General features: G+C 41.7%; 1 protein-coding gene across 1 annotated transcript in view; it reads left to right on the top strand.

Annotated features, from left to right (window-relative positions):
• SYT14 (synaptotagmin 14) overlaps window positions 1–12,676 on the top strand; it is a 1,344,965-nt gene that overhangs the window by 252,699 nt on the left and 1,079,590 nt on the right. The window contains exons 6-7 of the mRNA XM_044060278.1: window positions 8,470–8,479; window positions 10,188–10,391. Coding sequence (XP_043916213.1) covers window positions 8,470–8,479; window positions 10,188–10,391 — 214 coding nt within the window. The remainder of the gene's footprint in view (window positions 1–8,469; window positions 8,480–10,187; window positions 10,392–12,676) is intronic.

The following is a 12,676-nucleotide window of genomic DNA, read 5'->3' as shown; positions in this document are numbered from 1 at the left end:
CACACAACCGACCAATATCGCTAACATCCTGGCAGACAGGTTCAGTGCAAACTTCACCCCCCTCTCACCCCCAAAAGGGCCGATAACCATACCAGAAGAATGTAGATCCCCTGAAATCACAGACACTCAGGTTAAAACAGCCTCTCCAAAGCCAAAAACACAGCATCAATGGGAACGGACGGTGTCCCAGGCTGCGTCCTACACCTAAACACACTGTTCAAACTCAGCGTCTCCACAGGCTACGTACCCATAGAGTGGCGCACAGTAATGGTTATTCCGCTCCACAAAGGTGGAGCCACAACAGACCCCAGGAACTATCGCCCTATAAGCCTGACTAGCTTGGTCTGCAAGGCTATGGAGCACATCATCATGGAACTCATTAACAGAGACATTGGGAACCTCCAAACACTGGACCCTACCCAGTTCGGCTTTGTTAAGGGCAGATCATGCCTCCTAAACCTGGTGGACTTCTTTGAGACAGTTACCAAGGCTATAGACGAGGGAAAGGTGGTACACACAGCCTACCTAGATCTCGCAAAGGCCTTCAACACCATTCCCCATTCTGGTATTATAGACAAGCTCACCAGCCTGAACATAAACCCCTATGTCACAAGATGGGTTGCCAACTGGCTCACGGACAGAACCCACATGGTGAGAGTTTCGGGAGCTAGGTCCGACTCTAAACTGGTTACAAGTGGCATTCCCTAGGGCTCAGTCCTAGGACTACTCCTGTTCGGCATATACTTCTCAGAGGTACAGGCAAGCACAGGAGGATATGGCTGACCAAGTTCGCAGACGACTGCAAACTAGGGGCTATAACTGACTCTCCGGCTGAAACAAACATCCTCCAAAAGAGTCTCACTGAGACGGATACCTGTGTCAAAATCATGGCCTCAAGCTAAATGTCAAAAAGTGCATAGTCATCCCCTTTGGAAAAAAAACAAGGTACCTACAAACTACCACATAGGTGGTAGTCCCCTAAATACGGAAGACATAATAAGGGATCTGGGGACCCAAGTAGATAGTAATCTCTCCTTTGATAATCACATTGCCAAAGTGGTTATAAAATCCTTCTATGCGGCCCACCTAATCACAAAAGGGTTTGCATCCAGATCAAAAGAGGTCATTGTGCTCCTCTACGCATCACTCATCAGCCCCATCATAGAGTACAATGCCCCATTTGGGATGTACCTTACAAGACACCTACAACAGCTGGAAAGACCACAGAAATACCTCACCAAGGGGATCACTGGCCTCAAACAGATGCCCTATGCAGCTCAACTGAAGAAACTCCATCTGTACTCGGTTGCATACCACCTACTCAGAGATGATCTCTGCCTGACATACAAGGCCATGTCCAACCCAGAATTGATGGACATGCTCCACCTAAAGAAAACTAGCTCTAGGGATCTAAACCTCACCAGATCAATAAATAGGACGTGCTGGACAGATAGATTCCTGTCCTAGAGACTTACCATGCTTTGGAACAAGATTCCAATCTACATTAGGCAGAGCTCCTCACTAACACTCTTCAAGAGAAACCTTGACGAGTGGATGGGGGAAAAAAACCCCGGAGATCACTTCAGTGGTTCTGCTGGACAGAGGCGCAGGGAACCAATCTAAGGGGGTGCTGAAAGCCAACACATTCTGGCTAGGCTTATAAATGTCTTCGGGCAGATAGCCTAGTACCTGCCTATAGGTTCATAGGTAGGTACTAGGCTATCTGCCCAAGGGCATTTATAAGCCTAGCCAGAATGTGTTGGCTTTCGCCTCCCTTTTAGATTAGTTTCCTGAGCCTCTGTTCAGCAGGTCCATTGAAGTGATCCCAGGGGTAAATTTATGATTTCCCATCCACTCGTCAAGATTTCTTTTGAAGAGAGTTAGTGAGGGGCTTTGCCTAACATAGATTGGGATTCTTTTCCAGAGTGAGGGAAGCCTCTGGGATAGGAATCTATCTCTCCAGCATGTCCTATTTATTGTTGTGCTGAGGTTTAAATCCCTGGAGCGTGTGGCTCTAAGAAATTTGGTTATCTTGAGGTGGAGCATGTCCATTAATTCCGGGTTAGACATGGCCTTGTACGTCAGGCAGAGATCACCTCTGAGTATGTGGTAAGCAACCGAGTAGAGCTGGAGTTTCTTTAGTCGAGCTGCATAGGGCATCTGTTTGAGGCCCACATTCCTCTTGGTGAGGTACTTCTGTGGTCTTTCCAGCTGTTGCAGGTGTTGAGTAAGGTACATCCCAAATGGGGCATTGTACTCTATTATGGGCCTGATGAGTGATGAGTAGAGGGGCACAATGACCTTTCTTGATCTAGATGCGAACCCTTTCATGATTAGGTGGGCTACATAGAAGGATTTTCTAACCACTTTGGCAATATGATTATCAAAGGAGAGGTTGCTATCTACTTGGGTCCCCAGATCCCTGATTACATCTTCCGTACTTAGTGGATTACTATTACGATTATACTATGTGGTGGTTCGTGGGCACATTGTTTTTCCCAAAGGATATGACTGCACTTTTTGGTATTTAGCTTGAGGCCATGGTTCTGACACCAGGTATTCGTCTCCATGAGACCCTTCTGGAGGATGTCTGTGTCAGCTGGAGAGTCGATTATGGCCCCCAGTTAGCAATCATCTGCAAACTTGGTCAGCCATAGTTCTCCCGTGCTTGCCTGTTCCTCAGAGAAGTATATACCGAACAGGAGGGGTTCCAAGACTGAGCCCTGTGGGATGCCACTTGTAACCGGTTTAGAGTCAGACATGGCACCTGCAACTCTGACCATGTGAGTTCTATCCATGAGCCAGTTGGCAACCCATCTCGTAACATAGGGGTTAATGTTTAAGCTGGTAAGCTTATCTATAATGCCAGAGTGGGGAATGGTGTTGAAGGCCTTTGCGAGGTCCAGGTAGGCTGTGTGGACTACCTTTCCCTCATCTATGGCCTTGGTAACCATTTCAAAGAAGTCAGCTAGGTTTAAGGTTCAAGATCTGCCTTTAACAAAGCCGAATTGGGTAGGTTCCAGTGTCTGGAGGTTCCCAATGTCTCTGTTAATGAGTTCAATGATGATGCGTTCCATAGCTTTGCAGACCAGGCTAGTCAGGCATATAGGGCGATAGTTCCCAGGATCCGTTGTGGCACCACCTTTGTGGAGTGGGATAACTGTTGCTGTACGCCATTCTTTGGGTACATAGCCTGTGGTAAGGCTGAGTTTGAACAGTGAATTTAGGTGAGGGTTTAGTTCATTTTGAAGCTCGTGTAAGATGCAGCCTGGGATACCATCAGGTCCCATTGATGTTGTGTTTTTGGCTTTGGAGAGGGCTGTTTTCACCTGTGTGTTTGTGATGTCTGGGGCTCTACATTTTTTTGGGATGGACTTTTGGGGGTGGGGGTGGGGGGGTAAAGTTTGCACTGAACCTGTCAGCCAGGATGTTGGCAATGTCAGTTGGTTCAGTGTATTTTTTGCCATTTTTCACTAGCTCAGAGCAGATTTGAGAGTTGCCACCTAGATTCTTGACATAGCTAAAGAAGGCTTTGTGATTATCTTTAGAGTCTTTGGCAATTTTTCTTTCGAAGCTGGCCTTGGATGATTTTATGAGGGATCGTAGTTTCTTGCTAATACTGATCAGGGATGCCTTCCCTTTTGGGATTTTTGCTCTATCATGTAATAGTTTCCTCCTTCTGTTGTATAGCTTATTTATGGCCGGGGTCCACCAGACTGGTTTCCTCTTTTTGGAGGAGTGAGTTTTGGTTTTACTTGGGATGTCTCGATCCATGCATTTCTGTAGGTGCTTATAGAAAGCATTTGTAAAGGATTCTATGGTTTGGGCAGCTTTATCCTTTAGCAAGGGGACTTTGAATCTTTCCACCTCGGTCTTGGTCTTGAGAAGTGTGAAGTTTGCTTTTTTGAAAAATTTTTCACAGTGGTTCCTTGGCTGGGGGTGGGGTTGGGATGTGGATGTCCAGTGTGATTAGTTTATGGTCTGATCTTACCAGCGAGGGGTTTACCTCTGGTGCAGACCATTGATCCCCCATGTTGGTGATGATTAGGTCCAATATGCTGTCACCTCTTGTGGGAGTGGTGACCAGTTTTTCCAGGGCATTTGAGTTTATAAACTCTAGGAAGCATTGGGCAAAGGAGTTTGTACTTGAGTAGTTTTCCCAGTCAATGTTTGGGTAGTTGAAATCACCAAATATCATGGTGTTTGGTGGGACCTTCATATTTTCCAATGTTCTCAGGAATGCTGAGTGGGGGTCCTGAGACAAGGTGGGTGATCTGTGGCAAGCTACAATCTGAAAAGCAGCTTTGCCCACTGTTAGTTGCACATGGATGGTCTCCGAGGCCTCGTGCTGTGCCACTAACCTGGAGGTGTGGGTATCCTTGATGAAAATGGATATACCCCCGCCTTTTGTATTTCGGTCCGGGTTCTGGGGCCCTTAGGTGTAGTATGAGTTATAGCCTGGTAGTGCTAGGGTGCTCTCTGGAGCCTTGAACCAGGTTTCTGTTACTGCACAGATATCGATTTTCTCCATACTGAGGAGTGCCTCAAGTGCGTGCTTTTTGAGGTTTAGACTTCTGGCATTGAGTAGCATTACCCTCAGTTTTTGGTTTCTTGTGTTGTTTATGGAGGTGGGTTTGTCTTTTGAGCCTTACCTAAAAACAGCACTATGGGGGTGGCAAGAGCCTTGGCCAGTATTCGAAAGCCTAAGGGCGACAGGTGCAAGCCATCTCTGGCAAAGCAACATGGCTTGTCGAGCATGTCATCCCAAGCTGACAGACACTGGATCCCCTTTGAACGACACCAATAGCTTAGCCAATTGTTAAAATTAATTATTTTATCTTTATACTGTGGCATCATTCTTGGTGAGGGCAAGATGCTACTCAGGGTCAGGGTCATACCGGCCTGGACTACATGATCAGAGAGCTCCTCTATGTCTCTTTTCATGTAGTCCAGGGAGGTACATCTCAGGTCATTCACACCAACATGGACAATGACAGTCATAGTTGTACTTGTTATGAAGTGACCTGAGTGCTTGTGTTATGTGGCAGATCCTGGCACCCAACAGGCAGCTTACAGTAACCTTCTCCTTGTTCAGTCTAGTGAGCGGGATGTCAGTGTGTCTGACAATAGAGTCTCCTATTACTAGTGTATTGGGTGTATTATTTAGCCTTAAGGGCTGTGATTGCATGGTACACTGACTTTGTGAAGTATGTGATACGTGGCTGTTGTTGGGGGGGCTGGAGGTTGCTTGGATGTCTGCTTTGGAGGTCTCTGCTGCTTTGGCAGATTTTTATTTAGAGCCTCCGAGTATGTTTTTGTGTATTTATGTGTGTTGTTTGCTGGTGCAGATATGACTGGTCTATGTGAGACTGGTAGCATGGTGCAAGTGTTTCCCTTCTCCTCCTGACTGACTGTGCCAGTCTTGGGTTGAGAGAGTTTGGCTTCCAGTTTGGCTGTATAGTTGCATCTCTCACATACATTTGTGTTTGTTGGAAGGTGGAGAGGGTTGTCTGTGTACATGAGGAAATTGTAACATTGCTTCAAGATGCCCAGATTCACCAGCTGGACTGGAGAGTACACCTGAAACTACCCTTTGGACATGCCTGAACGGATAAATGAACTGTTTTACTGATTGTCCGGTAGAGACAAATAGGGAGCCTTGTACTTCTGTATAGTATAGGGGGGTGCAGTGCTAGCATTTATTAGTGCTTATTGAGAGATTAGAGCAAGGGCTGGACTGTAAAAGGAAGGTTTGAGTGCTTAATTTGAGAGTTTGACTAGTTTCAAGGGAAAAATTGAAGAGCAGACTTCGTGAAGCCGGGGATAGTTTAACCCTAGCTAACCGGCGCTGTGAGTTAAATCCTCCATTCAGTAGTTCATAAGGTCTCCACTCCAGAATTAAGTACATTCCATTCCTGCTTGCATTTAGCCAGGCCAGCCGGAAATGCGTGCACAACGCGAGCTCCTGGAGTTTAATTCCGACAGGCTGGTAGCCCTGATGGAGCTGACGTCATCACGCACATGATGACTTCAGCTCACAAAGCACGAAAAATAAAAAAACAAAGAAAAAATCGGAAATGAAGGGGTGCCACTCGGGAATCATGGCACCCCTTCATTTGGATCACAAAACTCGATAAAAGCCGAGTAATTCTGTACGGTTGGGAGGTCAGCTTTTATATAATATATGCAAGTATGTTAATTAACATCAGAGGTATCAGTTATGGTGGGGTTCTTTATCCAGTGTATACAATGACGAAGGTATTAAATGAAGTTAGTAGAGGGGGAAAAGAATAGTGGGAGAATTGTAGACTGGGTTGGGAGATAAATTAAGTGGGAGGTGGAAAGAGTAAATGTAAGAATGTCCGTGAGTTGGAAGATGATAGAATAGCTGAGATGTGCAAGCAGAGTGATGAGTTAGGATATGTGTCAGCTTGTTATAAAGGCCTAGAAACAGTCACAGGCAGTGACAATTGAGGAAGGTGTTTTTATAGATGAAAAAAGCTGCACAGTGACTGAATGTCTTTTAACTTGGAGGGTAGAAGTTCCCAAAGTTTAAGGCCAATGTCTGAGATGGTGTGGTCAGTGTATTATAAGTTTATTGTGAGGTGGAAGGAGGCTGGTACATGATGTGTGGAAGGAATGGAGTTTGTAGGCAGGTCTCCTAGTAGCCAGTCTTCCTGAGAAGGTGGGAACAGAGTACAGGCTAATTAGTTCTAAAGGAAGTATCCTTAGTAGTAAATCAGATCTTTGATGGGAAGCCATTTTGTTTTGGATAGAGTCCAACAGTGTTGTCCCCTTTCAGGGGAGAGTGTTATGACTCTACAGATTTGGATGGATAAAGTCTGAAAGGTATTTGCATTATTTTTTAAGTTATATTTGGAAGAGGCTTCTGAAGACAGTACTCTAATTGTGCTTGTAGAATGCCTTTTCTTATAGCAATTCTACATTGACAAGATAGGAAATAACATATTTTTCCTAGCTCAGAACAGAGTTTTGGATTTTTTGTGTGTTATGATTATGTAGTTCTGGTAGTTTAGTTTGCTGATAAGCCAGATTCTAAGGTGTCAGAAGTGGCCATTTCATTCTTCTGGGGTGTTGCTGTTATAGAGGAGTGTCAGTGCTGTGGTAGCCTTAAGTTTCTGCTTGGTTCCAAAAATCATAGCTTTTTTTGATGTTGAGTAGGGGGTTCATGGGGGTTCATGTTTTGTAGCCAGATAGAAAGATGGATTATGTCATTTGATTTGCCTTGTTGATAGAGAGGGAAGACAAGGGCATGGTGTCTAAGGGAAGCCTTTTTATGAAGACAGAAAATAGGAAAGAAAATAGGACAGATTCCTATGAAACCCATTTGTATGAGTGGTGCTGTCTGAGAATGATGTACCTATTTTGATCTTAAAGATGCTGTGAGATAGGAAGTCTTGAAACCAGTAAGTGACTTGGGAGTTTATTCCAATTGCAAATAATGAGTCTGAAAGCAGGGTGTGGTGTACCAGGCAAGGGCTTTAGTTCAGAGTTGTAAAGATGGTATTTGTTGAGGTATTTGTGTCCATATTAGTAGGTATAACAACTGTAAGTGTGTATACAGCCAGGTAAAAAGCCATGATATTCTCAGCATTGCAAGAAACAAGTTTAGAAGTAAGGTAGTAACTGGAAATAAACTAATTTTTCAAAGATTTTACTTAGGACTAGGCGTACAAAGATTTATTGGAGGTCTTGAGCTGAGGAAGGTTTAGATATATTAAGTATAGGTGTCACAGATGCATTTTTCCATATTTCTGTCATGTTTTGATAGAAAGAATAATTAGAAATGTGTTGTGAGATGTTTCAATATTCTTAATAGAGGTAGAGAAACCAAGGTAGTAAACCATCTGGTCCTGTGGTGAGGATCTGTAATTTGGCAATGAGTCTATTAGTTATACAGAATAAGTGAAATGGGGGATTGTAGAGAGGATGTTCAGGTAAATGGGACAGAGAGGAGTACTAAGTAGTGGGGAGATTTTGAAATTCATTTAAGAAGTCTGAAGGAGAAAGATTTCCTGAGTCAGTATGAATGGAACCATTTATGGGATATAATTGAGTTGGAGGAGCATCCCCTGATCTTGTATTCTCCAGAACTGTTTTAGTTTGCAAAGACTGCAGACTTGTTGGTATTGTATTAAGGTGGCTTTATGACATTGTATGAACTTTTCATCTAGTTTCCAGAGAGTGGCAAATTTGGATTGGTTATTGGGGTTGGGGTATTTTTTCCATTTATCCCTGGTAATGTCTGTTAGTTTTAGAATGATTTTATGTTCATTACTGAGGTTGGTTTGATTTACAAAGTGTGGTGACAATTGGGAATTTTATTTTTAGGGAGTGACTTTTTTGAGAATTCAGCTAGCTGAGGAAGCACTATTCCTCTGTAAGGAGGAGGACCAGTCAGTGATTTTAAGGTGTTCTTTAAACTGACAATGTTTTTTGATGTTTTAGATGGAAAGTGGTAAGTTTTGTTGACTGCCCAGCTCATGGGTTGTTAGGGTGAATGCTTTATGGAAGTGGGTATCAGTATATTGACTGTGGAGACGAGGGCTGGAATGTTTGTAATTAGTCATCCAAGGTAAGCAATCATTTGTTTGGTTGTACAACACTACGGAGTTCTAGGATTAGGGTTTTAAAGTTTTCTGGGATGATGGAGGAGGATGGCAGATAACAGCTAGGGCTACTGGAATTAGTTAGACATTAAATGTTGGAAACCACATGGAGTGATAGTATGTAATATGTATGGCAAGTCTGGACTGCAACTATATGCAGTTAAGAAAGTGTACGAAAAGCTGATGAATTATGATTGAGCAGATGCATGTTAGAAAGGGGAAGGGTTTAAACACTATCAGATACCGGAAATGTGAGATGGAAGGGTTTGGGAGTGCAAGGATGGGTGCTACCCAAAAACTAAGGGAAGTAGCAGGGAATAGAAACAAAGCAAAACTAGGGCATACATGGTACATGGCTAAGATTAGTAGATGGTACATGCTCCTGACACAATGAAGCAACCACTATACTAAATAAGAAAGAACCTGCATGCCATTGTTTTACAAGTAAAGATAGTGGCAGGTATACAGGAGATGTAGTGTATGCACAGCTGTTCTTTGGGCAGGCAAACTGTCAGCATTCTTGGGTGAGGCAGAGCAATCCCAAAAACAGTTTAGTTGAGGAAAGTGAAGTAAAGAAGCTTTTGATATAGAAGTAAATTGTTGTAAGTCAATGACAACTGCAAAGGAGTTGAAGTGTAAGCTTTTTTGTTCCAGGGAGAGAACGGGGTCATTGTCCTAATGTGAGATGCAGAAATCCCCAAAACAATTTGAGAAAAGTTAAGGAAGATGCTTTTGATTTAGAAGTAAATTTTGAGAAGACAGGCAGTTTCACAGAGGCTGTGTATATGAACTTGTATTCTTTGTGGGGGGTAGGGGTGGGGGACAGGAAGTCAACATGTTTGTGTGAGGCACAACAATCACAAAAATGGTTTGAAGAAAGTGGGGTGAAGAAGCTTTTTTGTTAATATATTGAAACTGCATGCAATGAAACTTCCCTACATTCTGGTTATTTCTGAATACTGCTTATCCTTTTTGGTTAATTTAAATATACTTGCTTTATTTTATGGATAAAACAGAAGCTTTTAACAGAATTGTATGCTCTAACTTGTTAGCTCCAGATGAAATGCTCTAGTTTGAAAAGTTTTTTTCAATAGTAATTTGTGTTTAGGCTATTAAAATTTCACTCTCTTATTTTTTTTATTTCTTTTGGATTCTTGTATTGTTAGTACCAGCATGCATTTTAGTTTTCCTTAAGTTAGGCAAGCAGTGCAATACAATTTCATAAACAGTCAATAGGCAGAACAATATTAGAAGCTAGGAATTGATAGAAGTAGGCATACTTTCTTGTTATCTTCTTATCTACTTTCTCAGAGTATATTCATTCAGTAGTGTTCTTTCCAAAACAGTGGATGTCATTCACATGAAAATAATAGGGGTATCTCAAAAATTCTAAGTATTTAAATATAATGCTGTTCACCATACAAGCTTCCTCGTACAGTTCTGAAGTTTAGAATGCCAGCCTTTTGGGGTCTTTGTTTGCTTCAGAAGTTGCTGTGTATTATGGCTTTCTTTTAAATGATTTTTAAGATACCTAATAATGTTTATTATGTTTGACAGAAAAAGGTGATAGAGAGCATTGTGGTTCCTCTTCTGAAAGTGAAAATGAAATGGGAAAATATCCAGAATCCAAAACACATGGTGCCCGGGGAGCAATGGCAGATAATTCAAATCAGAAAGCATATATGTGGGAAACAAGACATAAATACAGCCCATTATCAGCAGAATACGATGGGTACAGTAGTGAGGCCTCAACAGATGAAGGTAAGATGGAATACATCTTTTGAAGTATTTTAGCTATTATTCAATTTAATGGAGAACCAAAGTATGTATGGTGGTTACTGTCACTACAAATATTTCAATTTCTTTCTCCTTAGATTCTTTTCTATATCAGTAAGTGTGAAATCAGTATAATTTCAGCTCACAGCCCACCAGCACTTCCCTTCTGATGGCCAAGTTATACTTTTCGCGTTGCTTCAACTGGGTATTTCATTTCAAAGTAAAAGTTAAGTTGTCGCGCTTTGTCGCTCTATTACCTTACTCTGCTACATTAGCGACTATAAAACATGTCTGCTAAGGCAAACAAACCAAAACTAACTCAAGATATCCACAAATTCTGGTCACTCTTTCTCAACAACAAGGTCAAAAGCAAAGTTAGTTCTCTAGGTGTTGGGATGGTGGCAGCGCCATACCTCTCCTTTCATTGGCCAGATACACACATGGATCCTTCAGTGGATGCTTACTCAATGGTCATATTATACTCTACTGTTATTTATTGATTGATGAGTGACTATTTACGTAAACTGATCTAATATGGATTATGCAAAAAATAAATACTGACATTGTCCTGTTTCCTGGTACTCAAATTCTGGCATTAAAATAGTGAAGAATCCAGATGAAAGCTACCATGGTGAAAAGGGACTGGAGGATAAGCGGTACAAGGAAAGACTAATGGAAGTAAGTCCTTTAACAATGGAGGAAAAGGCTGTAAGATCACAGATGCATTCAGGAGTGCTTGGGATATGTTGAAGACAACAGAGAGGGGCAGAAAGGGGCAACTACATGGTAGTAGTGCAGAAAAAGGATAGACTAGATGGGGCAGACATCATTTTTCTGCCATCAGCATTAAGTACTGCAATTATTGTGGTGTGAAGCTAGCATAAAATGTTAATATCGACACTAAGCCATAGAGTTTCTAAATTTTACCTTAGGCCAGTATTATGGTGACATTACACAACTGTTGCTCAGTTGTTTTGTCAACCAAACTGTGTCTGTACACACACACACACACACACACACACACACACACACACACACACACACACACACACACACACACACGCACACACGCACACACACACACACACATATATGTGTGTGTGTGTTTGTGTGTGTGTGTGTAATATAACTTCATTCGGTTTAGGATTTAGAGATTGGTCCCACATGCAGTGTGAGTACCAGGAATAGCACCGATACTAGTGTAAGACATGAATATTGCACATAAGGGTAAAATGGAATTAGCTGATGGTTAAAAAGAGTGAGACAAAGATATAGTCAAGGAGAAAATGTTTACAGATAGTGTTGAAATGCTTTTAATTCTGTTGTGTAATATTCTTATTTGGGAACAAGAAGTGTCTCTTGAATTTTTCAAAAGTGACCTGTTTATCAGGGTTATATGCCATTGTCTTAAGGGTACTCAGCTATGAAGAGTTTCTGATTTTTGCATTGTCATATGTGGGAAGTATGAGGTTCTGCGCTATATCCCCATATATAAAAATACGGAGAAAGACTTCCGCTAGGAAACACTGTGTGAATATTTGCAAAGCATAGATTTATGGATTCTGATGCTGATAAAATATTTAAGCCCAAGAAATAATGACCTGGAAGTTGATTTCTTACCTTGAAGACACACAAAGATTATTTGATGTTTGAGTCACTTTGGCAGAAATGTTGTCATCACACTTAATTTCCATACAAGTAAATAATCTATTAGACTTTTCATTATTTAATGTTTCCTTTTTACCTTTCATTGTTTACTGATTCTACTGTTAGTCTTCATTTCAAGATGAATGATAATAAAAAATGTTCCACAGTGTTTTTATTTTAAATGCAAATGCCTGTCTATTATGCAGAGTTTGTCCAGCACGCAAAAAACATACTATTTTTTCATTTAGAACTTTTAGAAGGACGGCATTTTTAGAGCAATTTCTTTTGTCTGTTTGGTTAAGGAATCACAGCCTGCACACATGGGCTAGCAAAAAAAAAAAAAAAACAGTCACTAATTTTATGTACAATTTTTGTTATCATTGGCATTGTCATTTTATACATGAGTCTGGGTGTCACAACAACAGGGAACATCAACCATTGCCAGTGTTTCCCACACCAGGTAGATGGATTGCTGACACTGGAGTGCAGCTTAAGGAGGTGCCAGATGGATAATAAACATAAATGTTTATTTTACTTGATTTATTTTTATTTTATTTATTCTTTGTTGACCTGGTTAATCCCACTAGGCTAGTGGCCTCTTTTTTGGGGAGACCCAAGCTGGT

This window comes from Protopterus annectens, chromosome 1.part0 (genome assembly GCF_019279795.1).
Source record: "Protopterus annectens isolate FY-2018-M chromosome 1.part0, PAN1.0, whole genome shotgun sequence".
NCBI lineage: Eukaryota > Metazoa > Chordata > Ceratodontiformes > Protopteridae > Protopterus > Protopterus annectens.
Note: the sequence above shows the minus strand (reverse complement) of the source record. Positions and strands in the feature narration are given on the sequence as shown.